Source organism: Bos indicus, chromosome 11 (genome assembly GCF_029378745.1).
Source record: "Bos indicus isolate NIAB-ARS_2022 breed Sahiwal x Tharparkar chromosome 11, NIAB-ARS_B.indTharparkar_mat_pri_1.0, whole genome shotgun sequence".
Lineage (NCBI taxonomy): Eukaryota > Metazoa > Chordata > Mammalia > Artiodactyla > Bovidae > Bos > Bos indicus.
The window spans coordinates 70,578,159-70,593,308 of record NC_091770.1 but is presented as its reverse complement, the minus strand read 5'-3'; the positions used below and the strand labels follow the sequence as shown (position 1 = coordinate 70,593,308).

The window sequence follows — 15,150 nt, the reverse complement described above, 5'->3', positions numbered from 1 at the left end:
TTAAAGGCCTGGTCAGGCCCTTCTCTGCCTCTTGAGATCATAAATATTGTCAATTTCCTCTCTTCATCTCAGAGGGAATTTATGATTTGCTGAGTTTGTTGCTGTAGAACAAACAAAATAAATCCAGCTCTAAATTACAGCTTGTTCTCTGCACTGCTCTGGGTAAGTGAGATTGCTGTTGCCAATAACCAAGGCTCTTGGTAAATCACCGTGGGCCCTAGATTTATTGGGAAAACCAGCACCAAGCAAAATAGGCTTTAGCTATTTGAAGAGGCTGAGCACCCTTGTCTGGGGAGAGGAGCTTTTAACTCTTCCCAGTCCAGGGATTTTAGTTTCCCCTTTTCAGCCATTGAGCTGGCCTCCTTGAGCACACCGGAGCACCTGAACTTTGAGCTACAGAATCTGATGTCTCACACAGTCACAAGGCTCATGTCTCCTCTACCTGGGGCCCTGCTGTACCTACCTGGGCTGGACACCCAGAAAAGGGAGCCTAGGGATGGCCTGCTTTCATGATCTGACCCACCTTGAGGCAGGTTGCAGCATCCAGGAAGATGTCTAAGGTTCTCCTTTCCTCCTGGAACAGGGTCCCCTTGGGGATGGCTGATAGCGCTCCCTCTGTCCATCAGCCTGACGATTTGGTGCAAGGAGAATGGAGGCAGGGGAGGCGGCCCCGTCCTCTTCTCTTATCTTTAGGTTGGTGCTAGGCTGGAATGGAATGGAGTTGGCTTCAAAGGGATGGATGGAGCCCACTGACCCCCTGGCACAAGGCTCCTGTGGCTCCCAAAGTGTCAAGCCCAGGGTCTTGGCTCCTGGTCATTTGAGCCATGCCCTTCCAGCCTAACCAGTAATGCTTGGTTTTGGAAGTGTTCTTACTGTGAAGTAATGAGCCTACTTCTCAATCCATGAAGGTCAGAACTGGTAGGATTCAGTTGCTAAGCTTTCCCAAAGAATAGTCCTCTTCTGCCTGGAATGGTCTAGGCCTGCCCTGCAGAGGAAATAATGGATGCAAGAAACAAAACTTCCCAGTGCCCCGGGGTACTGGGTGGTGGATGTAGAGACTGCAGCAGGTGTGACAGGAGAGGAGGGGCATACATCCTCTTTCCCGAATCACCCAGGCTGAGCCCGGCAGCTCTAGTTGACCCTTAGCCCCCACAGACCCCTCCTGTAGTGGCATGGGGTCCTTTGAGCAGAAGGAGCTTTCTCCCAAGCTGGCCTCTTCATGCCCCATGAGGGACTCTGGGCTCCAGGCTGGAGAGAAGCTATGAAATGCTATGAGATAATTGTGTGGAAAGTCACAGCACATTACTGTTTGTTTCCCACTCAGTGGGGCTCAAGGGGGTCAAAAACACAGACGGGGCAGGCTGTCTTCTGGCATAAGGTCCAGTTGACACAGCCAAACTGGGAGATTGGTCTTTTCAGGTGACCTCTTGTTTTTAGGTGACCTCTTGTTTCTAGAATCGGGTGATATAGTCTGGGCTGCTGCTGCTAAGTCGCCTCAGTCATGTCCGACTCTGTGCGACCCCATAGACGGCAGCCCCCAGGCTCCCCCATCCCTGGGATTCTCCAGGCAAGAACACTCAGATACCATATCTCTTCCAGTCCCTCACTTTTCCCCGGGGTGAGTGGGCCACTGGTGTGCTGGCTGACACAGCAGGTGGGATTTCTGCCCATGTGAAAAAGGAGACATGTCGGGAGCCTTGTTCCCTGTCCTCTGCCCTTGGTCACTGCCTGCCTGAGGGCGTCTCCGGGCCTGAGCCTGGGGTGTCATCTCTTCTACTCAGCACCAAGACCTTCTGATTTCAGGAGAGTTATTTCGGGGATCAAGGAGGTTCCTGAGCAAAGACTGGCTGGCTCTTTCTTTGGGCTCTGTTACTGGGACAGTTACAGAAGAAACTTCATTATTTAAAACATTAGGCTGCTGACAGCTCACCTGGTCAGACTGAGCGCCAAAGAAACTATTTAGTGCAGCCCCTGGCTATTGCTGCAGGGAGCAGATAAGCTCAGAAATGGGCAGCATCAGATCTACTTTTGCTCTTTTGCTCTGACTTTAAATTCATTACTTTATACAAATCATCTGACCAACACTGTATTGTTAATGAAACATAAAATTCATCCGAGGTGTCCCTCTGATATATCCACTGCTTAAAAATGTCTCTCTTATCTTCAGTTTTTTTGTCTGCATGTATACAAATTTCATAATATTAATAATAATGTAAATACAATTTTGACTTTCCTCCTTTCACTTGCTGCTGCTAAGTCACTTCAGTCGTGTCCGACTCTGTGTGACCCCATAGATGGCAGCCCACCAGGCTCCCCCGTCCCTGGGATTCTCCAGGCAAGAACACTGGAGTGGGTTGCCATTTCCTTCTCCAATGCATGAAAGTGAAAAGTGAAAGTGAAGTCGCTCAGTCGTGTCCGACCCTCAGCGACCCCATGGACTGCAGCCTACCAGGCTCCTCTGCCCATGGGATTTTCCAGGCAGGAGTACTGGAGTGGGGTGCCATTGCCTTCTCCTCCTTTCACTTAACACCACTCAATTTCCCATGCTGTTAAGTAGTCTTTCTAGTTAGCTTTATTAAAAATATAAAGTTTACTTTCCACCTCTGTAAAAGTCATACTTATTAATTACTGAGCAAAAGAAAAATGGAAGCACTTGGAAGGAAAATAACTTACAGTCTGGACTCCTTAAAGAAACCATTGCTGACAGTCAGCATTTTTCATGTTAGGTATTTTTTTCTGTGTATATTTGTGTACGGTGTCATGATAATATTACACATTGAAATTTGCATCCTGTTATCTTCCTGACCCAGGGATCGAACCTGGGTCTCCTGCATTCCAGGCAGACGCTTTAACCTCTGAGCCACCAGGGAAGCCCCTTTTAAAAAGCAGAGCATGAGTATTTACACATAATTATGCACTTGAGTCACTTTCAACAGCTCCATCACGTGCTATGTCATAGCTTGTATTTTTCTGTTTTGGTGGCTTATTCCCAGTTTCCCTGCAATGAACAGACCTAGATTTGGTGGCCACAGAGAATTCAGGTGTGTGACATAACTTACAGGTGGTGGTGGTGATTTAGTCACTAAATTGTGTCTGACTCTGCAAGTCCATGGACTGTAGCCCCCCAAGCTCCTCTGTCCATGGAATTCTCCAGGCAAGAAAGCTGGAGAGGGTTGTCATTTCCTTCTCAGGGGATCTTCTCAACCCAGGGACTGAACCCGCATCTCCTGTTTGGCAGGCAGATTCTTTACCACTGAGTCACCTGGGAGTCATAACTTACTGAGTCTTGTGCTTATTGTTGGGAGCCCAGTTTGACTCCAGTGTCTTTGCTTCCACTGTTTATGATACCATGTTTGTTTTTTTTTCATGCTTTCTTAAAAGCTCTTCTCTGGCTTCCCAGTAGCCTGGGAATGACATGGCCTGGTAGCCTTGGAATCACGTTGAATGAGACAGTTGTGAGGCCTGCTAGACCTCAGCCCACTGTAGAGAGGGGAGGCTCATTGTAGGCTCAGGGAGGCCGAGATGACTGGCTTGCCAGCCCATGGCTAATTTCTCTATACTGAAGGCTTTGCTTTCCCTTTTGTGTGGACAGCGCCAAGGCCAGTGTGGCTTCTTATGGTATGTAAAAGGAGCCTATGAAAACTCTGTGTTAGTCTAATTGAGCATGGATTTTTAAGTTTTTGAAAGTTAGATTCCAGCCTCTTAATTGAAGAGGATTCAATTAAGGTTGCTGAGGTTCATGAAGGTTGCTGGGCTTTCAGAGTATTTTAGGGTAATTATAGTAATAGTAGCAACAATAACTTATATTTGCATAGTAACTGTCTTCTCAAGGCAGTATCCTAAGCAGCTCTATGTGGAAAGTACTAATATTATCCCCATTTTATAGATGGGTAAACTGAGGTTTAGAAAGGGTGACTTGTCCAACATCTCACAGTGAAACATGGAAGGGCCAGGGTTCAGACCCAGGCGATCTGGACCCAGTCTACCCCCTTAGCCATTGTCCTTTACTGACTCCCAGTAAACCTAGGAGTGACACAAACGGTGAGCTGTCACTATGGAAGTAGTCAGAGGCAGAAAGGCAACTACTTGGGGTGTTATCTGGGGTGCATAGACCAGTTTAGGCCAACTTAGTGTGTCTGCTTTAGCATTGCCTTGCTGTCCATAAGCATTTATTGGGCATCTGTTGTGTGTCATGCACCATGGGAGCATGGGCTGGCACAGATGTCCCCTGGCTGTGCATTTTCAAGTATTCCCCAAGATCTCCACTTCTCTCGGGCTCTGGGAGGTCATATCAGTGGCCAGGGGTGGGGAGGTCTAGCGGCACCCAAGAATGTTCTGGACTGAGTGTTGATGGGGGAGAGCAAGGGGAAGAAGTCCTTGTTCACAGAGGTGAGCTCATGGCTGTCATTAGCCATGGGTGGGGTGACAACCAGAAGCACCTGGAAACAATAATGCAGGTGATGTTGATATAAAAATCTATTCTTACACATTTATAGCTTTACCAGGACACCCTGAGACCACTTCTTGCTAACTGAAATATTCTAGAACCTGGTATCTCTTTTATCTTTCCGAACAAATTATTTTACTCTGGAACTTTTGCAAGTTGCAGAGATGCACAGGATGTACATGTATACATTTTCCCCTCTGTGTTTCTTACAGGTCTCAGCAGGGAAGCAAGGGAAGCATAAGTTAGCTCTTAGCTAGAATGGCTGCCTGAAGGGAAAAACAAAGCTTTGATTGCCCATCTCTGGGGATGCTGAGGCTCGGTGCTGAGGCATGGAAGGAACTCAGAGAAGGTGGAACACGCCTGGAAAAACTTCCTTAGGCAGGTTGCTCATCTCTGTCTCCTGCAGAGAGATCTGGCCTTGAGATGGTCAGCTCCTGAAACAGGACACTCTTGCTGGGTGCACCTCACCTCCCAGAGCCACATCCCTGAAAAATGCATTTTGGTCCTTGCTCACCTCCCATGGAATTCTGCTGTGCCTGCAGTGATTGCAGATACTGAGAGCTATGTGTGCTGGGCACCTCCTCAGATCTTGAAGGGGGCAATCCAGGAGTAAAAGGAGTCCATTCCTGCCTTGTGTATAGTCTGGGTTAGCATCCCTTTCTCAGGTAAAGGGCCACTGGCTTCATCTTGCAGATCTTTGGTGAAGGATACAGGACTTCAAGTGTAGTAGTTTGGGAAACCAGGAGGTGTCAGAATGGGGAAGAGGGAGCAGCTTCTGAAATCAGTAGCTGTGGGATCTGGCTGGAGTTTACTTTAGAAGTACAATCAAAGAAGATCAGTGAGTCTCTTTATCCCCAGAACATCCCCCAGCCCATTTTCTGGGGCTTTATCATTAGTGGTCCATCTCTAATAAACACTCCTTTAAAAGGGAGAAGAGCTCCGGCCCCAGGCTTCACCCATGGGTAAGACTGGGCTGCTGAGTATAGGGGTGCAGGAAGGTTATAAACTACCGAGAGATCACTTGTGCCCCTCACCATCCCCAACCTGCACATTCCCTCCTCTGATCCTACCAGAACCAGCCAGGGCTTCTGCTCCAGATAGGGTGACCGACCATCATGGTTTCCCAGGGATGCAGGGCTTTCAGTGCTAAAATGGGGAAGGTCCTGGGCAGATGGAGACATGTTGGTCACCGTAGCTCCAGAACCCTCAGGCTCCTGCTTACATGAGCATGGAGCCTCCCCCTCTCTGTAAGAGTTCATGATTGAGTGTCCGTCTCTTTGTCAAAGGAGTCTCTTGAAGGAAAAGAGGAGCAGGAGGAGGACCAGGTTTCATTTAGTTCTTAGCTCCATGCCTGTTACGTAGTGGATATCAGTAAATGTTCAGTGTGGAAATAATTGACCAGCCAGCTGTGGGTATGTTCTATTGGTTAGAGCCCAAGTTCAGGCTTTGAGGAGATACATGTTTTCTGAATTCTGATCCTAGTTATGATTATGGCTCAGTGCCTCAGTTTCCACTAAAACTATATCTCTATATCCACATCTGTATCCATTCATCCATCTTTCTCTCTATATCATTCATCTATCTGTTTTCTCTTAATATCATCTATATCTATCATATGCTTTGTCTATCATCTACCTATTATCTATATCTATCATCTATAATACTGATCTACCTCTCAATTATTTAGCTATGTTGCTTTCTCTCTCATTTACCAATCATGCATCTATCATCAGTCATCTATATCTGTCTATCTACTTATTTTTCTCTAAAGCTCACAGCAGTTTTGAAGAAATATAGACAATATGAACCAGATCTTCTGGGAGTAAATGGGGCCAATGTGGGTGCCAGTCTAGCTGTCATAGGCCGCTCACTGTTCCTCAAACACTCCGTGTACATTCACTATTTTTCCAGGCACCATTGTAACCTGAAAAAATTAATCCAGCTTCCCAAAGGGGCTCTTCCCTATGAAGGTGCGGCGGGTACCTTGCCCTGAACAACTGGTGCCTCTGCTCAGGCCACGGCATCATGACCTCTGACACTCTCCTTCTCTTCCAGACAACCTTGGCCTTCTACAAGTGTTTGCTGGGCGGGTGCGCTTCCTGAGTGGCCGTGCTATGCTTGATGTCACGGAACGTCTGGCCGGTGAGTCCCAGCCTTCCAGCCCATCTCTCTTCTTCTCTCCTGGCATGTAGTTGAGCCACCCACTTAGACAAAAAAAACCATCAAATAATCCTATAGACCATTTAAAAAATGTGATAAGCTGCTTGTTTAAAAAAATGTATTATTTATTTATTTAGCTATGTTAGGTCTTAGCTGTGGCATGAAGGATCTTCGATCTTCCTGTGACAGGCAGGATTTTTTCTTTTTTAGTTGCTGCATGCGGGATCTATAGTTGTGGCATGTGGGATCTAGTTCCCTGACCAGAGATTGAACCTGGGCCCCCTGCCTTGGGAGTATGGAGTCTTAGTTCCTGGACCACGAGGGGAGTTTCAATAATCTGCTCTTAAAAAATAATTCCAGAGGTGCTCAGTATGTGTTGCCTGCCTGAGGGTATCATTCCCGCTCCTCTGCCCACCCTCATCTCTTGCTCCCGGTCTTACCTCTGCACCCTGGTTCGATCCTCCCAGGGCCCCTGGAGTGGCCCCTTACTTCCGGTCCAGGTGCCAGGCCTGCTCTGAACAGATGGCCTGAGTGAGATTGGGCTGGGGGCTACGATGCAGCTTCAGGGCCAGGTTGGGGTGCCCTGAAGTGAGAATGGGGTCATGTAGCACCTTGGGTATCAGACGATGAACCCTTTCCTGTTACTCAAAATCAGCATTCTCTGATTGTATAGGTACTTTATGGGCCCCAGAGGTGAGTGGATATCCATTTACTGTAAATATTATCCATCTATTTCCAACTGAGCTCAAAAACAAGAGTTTCTACATAGTTCTTCTATTAACTCTATGTCAGCCAGGAACAGGGAAGAAAACTTCAATTGTCACAAGGCATGGACTAATAATAGCACAGCTTAACACGGGAGTAAATCTTCTGTTAATTACTTTAGCTGCCTTTTAAGCTCGACTTTAATGGCATTTTCCTCATGATGCTGGGACTGTCAGCTAGGGGGACACCCAGCTCCCCTCAGGCAGGTGAATGTGGACTGAGAGTGGAACTGAGCTTTCTGGGGCCAGGGTGTAGATGTCTCACTGCCAGAGGGGAGAGTCCAGGGGAGAGGCGTCATGGGGGGAGGAGTGGCTGAGGTGTGACAGATTAGGGGGAGGTGAGCCCTTTACCCTTTGGTGGGGTCAGGGAGCCTGGGCTCAGCTGCCTGGGATAGTTTTCACCTCCATGTTCACAGGAGAGATTCAGTGGAGATTTAGGAAACCTTTGAGTTATTTGTTGTTGTTCAGTAGCTCAGTCGGGTCTGACTCTTTGCAACCCCATGGACTGCAGCATGCCAGGCTTCCCTGTCCTTCGCCATTTCCTGGAGTTTGCTCGTGTTCATTGAGTCAGTGATGCCATCCAACCATCTTGTCCTCTGTCACTCCCTTCTCCTTCTGCCTTCAATCTTTCCCAGCATAAGGGTCTTCTCCAAAGAGTCAGTTCTTCATATCAGGGGGCCAAAGTATTGGAGCTTCAGCTTTAGCAGTAGTCCTTCCAATGAATATTCAGGGTTGATTGCCTTTAGGCTTGACTGGTTTGACCTTCTTGCTGTCCAAGGGACTCTCAAGAGCCTTCTCCAGCATGACACTTCAAAAGCATCAGTTCTTCAGCACTCAGCCTTCTTTATGGTCCGACTCTCACATCCATATGTGACTACTGGAAAAACCATAGCTTTGACTATATGGACCTCTATTGGCAAAGTAATGTCTCTGTTGTTTAATATGCTGTCTAGTATGGAGGGTTAATCGGATGATTCGTTTTCTTTCCCTTCCCTCTGGCTGCCCCTGACTCCTCCCCCTTGCTCCCCCCCACCCAGTCCCTTACCCCTTTCCCTCCCCTTGCCCCTCCCCTCCCTTGTTCCTCCTCCACCACTTGCATTCCTCCCACCTCCCCTTGCTCCGCCCATCTCCCTTTGCTCCTCCTACCCTCCCACCACCCTTGGGCCTGACCAGGTGGCTTCATGGTTAACTGTGCCCTTCCTTCTCAGCCTGTTTCCAGCACAGGTAACATAACTCTCACTTCTTGGTTCCCATGTTATGACGTCAATGTGGTTGAGTTGGCTCCTTTGGTGCAGTCCTGCCTTCCCAGGAATGAGGACCTCTTTGACTTTGGAATTTTCCAGAGTCAGTTTTCGTTCCAATCCCTAAGAAAGGCAATGCCAAAGAATGCTCAAACTACCACACAATTGCACTCATCTCACACGCTAGCAAAGTAATGCTCAAAATTCTCCAAGCCAGGCTTCAACAATATGTGAACCATGAACTTCCAGATGTTCAAGCTGGTTTTAGAAAAGGTAGAGCTCAAATTGCCAACATCCGCTGGATCATGGAAAAAGGAAGAGAGTTCCAGAAAAACATCTATTTCTGCTTTATCGACTATGCCAAAGCCTTTGACTGTGTGGATCACAATAAACTGTGGAAGATTCTTCAAGAGATGGAAATACCAGACCACTTGACCTGCTTCTTGAGAAACCTGTATGCAGGTCAGGAAGCAACAGTTAGAACTGGACATGGAACAACAGACTGGTTCCAAATAGAAAAGGAGTAGGTTAAGGCTGTATATTGTCACAGTGCTTATTTAACTTCTATGCAGAGTACATCATGAGAAACGCTGGACTGGAAGAAACAAGCTGGAATCAAGATTGCTGGGAGAAATATCAATAACCTCAGATATGCAGATGACACCACCCTTATGGCAGAAAGTGAAGAACTAAAGAGCCTCTTGATGAAAGTGAAAGAGGAGAGTGAAAAAGTTGGCTTAAAGCCCAACATTCAGAAAACTAAGATCATGGCATCCGGTCCCATCACTTCATGGCAAACAGTTGGATAAACAGTGGAAACAGTGTTAGACTTTATTTTTTTGGGCTCCAAAATCACTGCAGATGGTGATTGCAGCCATGAAATAAAAAGATGCTTCCTCCTTGGAAGAAAAGTTATGACCAACCTAGATAGCATATTAAAAAACAGACATTACTTTGCCAACAAAGGTCCGTATAGTCAAGGCTATGTTTTTTTCAGTAGTCATGTATGGATGTGAGAGTTGGACTATAAAGAAAGCTGAGTGCCAAAGAATTGATGCTTTTGAACTGTGGTGTTGGAGAAGACTCTTGAGAGTCCCTTGGACTGCAAGGAGATCCAACCAGTCAATCCTAAAGGAAATCAGTCCTGAATGTTCATTGGAAGGACTGATGTTGAAGCTGAAACTCCAATACTTTGGCCACTTGATGTGAAGAGCGGACTCATTGGAAAAGACCCTGATGCTGGGAAAGATTGAAGGCAGGAGGAGGAGATTGAGGAGGAGAAGGGGATGACAGAGGATGAGATGGTTGGATGGCATCACCGACTCAATGGGCATGAGTTTGAGTAAACTCCGGGAGTTGGTGATGGACAGGGAGGCCTGGTGTGCTTGCAGTCCATGGGGTCGCAAAGAATTGGACACGACTGAGCGACTGAACTGAACTGTGTTACTGGGCATGCCCCAAGAGGCCCGCAGTGTGGGGTACAGGAACCCTGAGGGTATGGCCAGAAAGTCAAGATACACATTCCATGGGAGATGGCACAGGGAAGGCCTCAGGCTGAGCTGAGGGGGGCCAGGCCATCCTCGCTGGTTCACCACTGTCCCAGGCTGGCTCTGAAATCACAGGGGCACATGCTGCAAAGTATCCTGGGGGATTGGATGAAGTTGAGTTGATGAAGGAAGGACAAATTGGGGGTCTCTCTAAAAAATAAAACTCCAGACCAGCCCCTGAAATGTGGTACTCCTAGAAATCTGGGGCAGCGAGCAGTGGGAAGAGGGTGGGCTTGGGAGTCAAGGCAGGCTTGGCTTCTGCCTTCTGCCCTTGTTAGCTGTGGGGTCTTGGGCCATCTCCTTGACCCCTGAGTGTTGGTTTCCTTCTCTGTGAAACAGACGACTGTCCTGCCTCTCAGGTGAGAGTGAAATGGAGTCACGATAGAAACCTCTGAGCCCCGGGCTCAGGCTCAGGCAGTGCTAGTTTCCAGGGTGTGTCTCAGCTCAGGAAAGCTTCCAGTTTCTTTGCCCATAAATAAATCAAGTGCTTCTCTCAGCAGTCTTTGCCTTCACCAACACTTATCCTTTGGCAGAATGACACGCAGAGTGTGCTGATTGTCAAGCAAGCATTGTTAGCACGAACGCACTTTAGTTGATGCGACCAAAGCTGAGGGCTCTAGCAACCTGTCTGAAGCGGCGTGGGGTACCCCTTGACATGGCCTTGACATTGGGGGCAGCCCTGGCACTTTCTGTGTGATGGAGGGCTTGCTGGCAGGTTTTAGCCTGTCTCTGAGTTTTCCAGGGTTTAGAGAAGGCAGGGGGCCTGGGGTAACCAGATTTGGAGGGTTCATCATTGGAATGAACGACTCTGAATGAGGATCCGTGCAGAGCTTGATGGTTTACAAAGCACGTTTGTGCCTCCTGAGTTACTACTGGGCTTGTCATGAGATTTGGCATTGAGACACCAGGGAGGCCATGATGGTCTTATCTCCTGCTGGCAGTTTTATTTTCCAGAATGCTTCATTTGAGAGAATCCTGATCGTTCTTCCTAGAACAAGTTTTCTCTGTGTGAGTTCTCCTAGGTGGTAATGCAGATTAAAGCACTTCTAGGGCTAGCTTCTCCGTCATGTGCATACCCGCACAGGCACTTCACCTGCGTCTATTATCTAACAATCTCAAGACTTTGGTTCAGAATTCTTTTCCTCACTTTACAGGTTAGGGGATAGGCTCAGACAGGTTGGGTGGCTTTCTCAAGCTCACACGGCTAGTAAATAGCAGAGAGGATTGCAGTCCAGATGTGCCTGCACCTTCGCTTTGCCCTGGGCTTCCGGGACCAATTACTCCGTCACAGGCTCTGAGCACTTCTGCCTTTGCATACCCCCTCCTCCATAAACCAACAGACCCAAAGTTTAAAATTATATTTATGATTGGTTGATATGAACTCAAATATAGAGCAGGTCCCCTCCTCCATAAACCAACAGACCCAAAGTTTAAAATTATATTTATGATTGGTTGATATGAACTCAAATATAGAGCAGGTTAGACAACTTCATACTTTTTTTTCCTTCTGATTTTAAAAGAATTTAAAATGTTTCCATGGGTCCTAAAGCAAGTTGTGAGCCCTAGGTCATGTGTCTAATGACCCAGGCAGTCGGCCCCCTGGGTTGCCTGCCTTTTGGAGGACAGAGTTGGTGTCCCCTTCCAAGAGAAGGCGGTGAGAGAGGGAGAGAGTGCCTGATTCAAGTAACTGTCCCTCTTTTCTGTATGACAGTGATGGTGGCCTCGGTTTACCCCCGAAAGCCTCAGGCCGTGGAGCGCCACGTCCTTCCAGTCCTCTGGTACTTCCTGAACAGCATGATGGGGAACGGCGTCCTGCCCGGGCACAGCGGGAATGTCCGCAGGGCCGTCTGCCGGCTGTGCAGGAGCCTTCAGGAGCAGATGGGCTCCCGGCTGCAGGACTTGGCTGCCGGCCAGCCAAAGCAAGTCCTCAAAATGCTCCAGGAGCTCTTAGACACAGAATCCCCGTGAGGAAGCCCCGAGGTCATCGACGGGGGGAAGGCATCCAACAGCCGGACAACTGGCAGCTCAGGCCCCTTTCTTCTGGGTTAAAGGTGGATCTGGGATGGGCGACTGTTATTTTTATCTTATTTTATTTTTTATGATGGAATAATCTCCTGGTCTATTTTCCCTTAGAGTTCCAGATGTATATAATATATTTTGAAGTAGAAATAAAAGAATTGCTTATTTTTCTAAGGTTTTATTATCTTGTATTTTTTTCTTACCTCAGAGAATTTTTCAATAGTTAGGTTTGTGCCAAAGAAAACAGAACGCGATATGGAAACACCCTAAGTGCCCAATTTTGGGTGAATGGATAAAGATGATGCAGCACACGCGCTGCCCACATGTGTAACATATGTGTGCACCTGCACACACACATACACACACACACACACTGTAATACTAAACCATAAAAAAGATGAAATCCTGCAACAACATGGGTGAAACTTGGAGGTATTACGATAAGTGAAATAAATCAAGTGGAGAAAGACAAATACCTTAAGATTTCACTCATCTGTGGAATATGAAAGAACAAAAGCAAAACAAACAAACGAACAAACTAAACAGAAGCAAATAGTTACAGAAAACGGAGTACTAGTTACCATAGAAGAAGGGTTGTAGCGGGGATGGGCAAAAAGGGGTAAGAGGATTAATCGTAAGGTGATGAAAACCTTTGGTGGTAAATTCATTGTAATGTATAGAGAAGTCAAAATATAGTATTGTACACATAAAGGATGTGTACCTGATGCTGGGAAAGATTGAAGACAGGAGGAGAAGGGGACAACAGAAGATGAGATGGTTGGATGGCATCACCGACTCGATGGACATGATTTTGAGCAAGCTCGGGGAGTTGGTGATGGATGGGGAAGCCTGGCGTGCTTGCTGTCCATGGGGTCGCAAAGAGTTGAACATGACTGAGTGACTGAACTGACTGACACACAAAGAATTCAAGAAAGAAAACAAAACATGGCAATAGTAAAACCAGTTGCTGATGCTACCGAGACAAAGAACTAGGGAGAAAAAGTGTGGCACAGACCCCCCATGTGGCAGACCATGTTGCAGCATAGCTCCTGTCTGTGAAAAGCTGGAGAAGCCCTGCTGCACCCAGAGACCCTGAGCTGGTCACTCAAATCCAGCGTCATAAGCCTGATGTGGGGTGAACGCAAGCATCTCTGGGAGCATCCTGCTCCTGCTTTACAATATCTTCAGTGCGGCATCTGCTGGTCCTGTGGGAACCTTTTATTTTATTTTATTTTATTTGTGGGAACCTTTTAAAGGATCTAAAGGCAAGGAGAGTTTGATACTGACATTGGCATTACTAAAAGCCTTCTCTGGAAGGTGACTTTCTGGCTAGTTTCTGAAGAGGACTAGCTTATGTTTCACACTTGAAACTTTTTTTAAACTCTATTCACTTATTTATTTTTGGCTGTGCTTGGGCTTTGTTGCTGCACAGGGTTTTCTCTAGTTGCGGCGAGCAGGGGTGCCCTCCAGTTGTGCTGCAGGGGCTTCTCATTGCAGTGGCTTCTCCCGTTGTGGAGTACGGGCCCTAGGGCACGAGGGCTTCAGTAGTTGTGGCACGTGGGTGCAGTAGTTGTGGCTCTTGGGCTCTAGAGCACAGGCTCAGTAGGTGGCACACGGGTTTAGTTGTCATTCAATATGTGGGATCTTCCTGGATCAGGGATCAAATCCATGTCTCCTGCATTGGCAGGTAGATTCTTTACCACTGAGCCACCAGAGGAGCCCTCACCCTTGAAACTTAAAGGACCGGATGAAGAATAAAGCTCCAGATGTGCAGATGTCTTGTGGGAGCTCTGAAACCACACAGGTTAATCTGGCTGGGTCAGATCATGGAGTTGGAGAGGTGTGTTGGGTGTGGGCTGGCCCAGAACACAAAGGTGGAGCCACTGATGGAGCGATGAGAGAATGGGAGACGGGGTCCTGGCAGTGAGAGGGGAACAATGTCTCAGGCTGGGGTTCTGGACACAGTGAGCATGGCTCTGTCTTGCCTAGGGCCAGTGACAGGTTGACGACAGTATGACCAGGAAGAATTAGAGCTCAGATCATAACCTCTAACACATGGTACGGTGAAGGCTGAAGGGGCAACATCCCAGTGCCAACCAAGGAGCCATAGCACCTCTGGGGCAGATCCGAAGGCAAGTCCCCGAGGCCCGGCTTCAGACCAGCAAGTTTTCTGGCAGGCCCACCAGTGGACCCCTCTCCACTGTCACCCGCCCCCAGGTTCAGCATCAGGTCCACTTCAGTGTTCTGAGCCCCTCCTGAGAGTATAGCCCAGAGCAGGCTGGGAAGCTTTGAACCAACTCAATTATTTCCAAACCCCTGGTTGCCCCCATCTGGGGAAGCCTCTTTTTCATTATGTGGTGTTGCCACTGCATAACTAGGCTCTCCCCTCCCCTTGGCATAAATGCCCTGGGGTGAGGCTAGCCGTGGTGCAGTCATCCTGGGACTTGGGCTTTTAATAGGCGGCTTAAGTGTGTGGGTAATTCCAGTCCCAGCCTGAGCGGCTTCTCACCTCCTTGTGACCTTTGCTGGGGCTTCCCCCTGCACCACCTCGCCCTTTGTTGATTCTGACTGCTGCTGCTGCTGCTAAGTCGCTTCAGTCGTGTCCGACTCTGTGCAACCTCATAGATGGCAGCCCACCAGGCTCCCCCATCCCTGGGATTCTCCAGGCAAGAACACTGGAGTGGGTTGCCATTTCCTTCTCCAATGCATGAAAGTGAAAAGTGAAAGTGAAGTCACTCAGTCATGTCCGACTCTTAGCGACCCCATGGACTGCAGCCCACCAGGCTCCTCTGTCCATGGGATTTTCCAGGCAATAGTACTGGAGTGGGGTGCCATTGCCTTTTCCAGTTGATTCTGATTGGCTGAGGTTAAAGACCTGCTAGCTGGTGAACCCATCAAAGATACCCAAGAGGCTGATTTTACACAATTTAATTAATTGAGTCTGCTTGGACTCTAAGTAGGCTTTTTCGGTT

General features: G+C 47.9%; 1 protein-coding gene and 1 non-coding gene across 2 annotated transcripts in view; one reads left to right on the top strand and one right to left on the bottom strand.

Annotated features, from left to right (window-relative positions):
* TOGARAM2 (TOG array regulator of axonemal microtubules 2) overlaps window positions 1–12,359 on the top strand; it is a 59,378-nt gene extending 47,019 nt beyond the window's left edge. The window contains exons 19-20 of the mRNA XM_070798944.1: window positions 6,503–6,589; window positions 11,871–12,359. Of these exons, the coding sequence (XP_070655045.1) occupies window positions 6,503–6,589; window positions 11,871–12,127 (344 nt within the window). The 3' untranslated portion in view covers window positions 12,128–12,359. The remainder of the gene's footprint in view (window positions 1–6,502; window positions 6,590–11,870) is intronic.
* On the bottom strand, window positions 2,798–2,870 carry TRNAS-GGA (transfer RNA serine (anticodon GGA)). The gene has a single exon. It is a non-coding gene; the product is annotated as a tRNA-Ser (tRNA).
* Window positions 12,360–15,150: the final 2,791 nt, after the last annotated feature.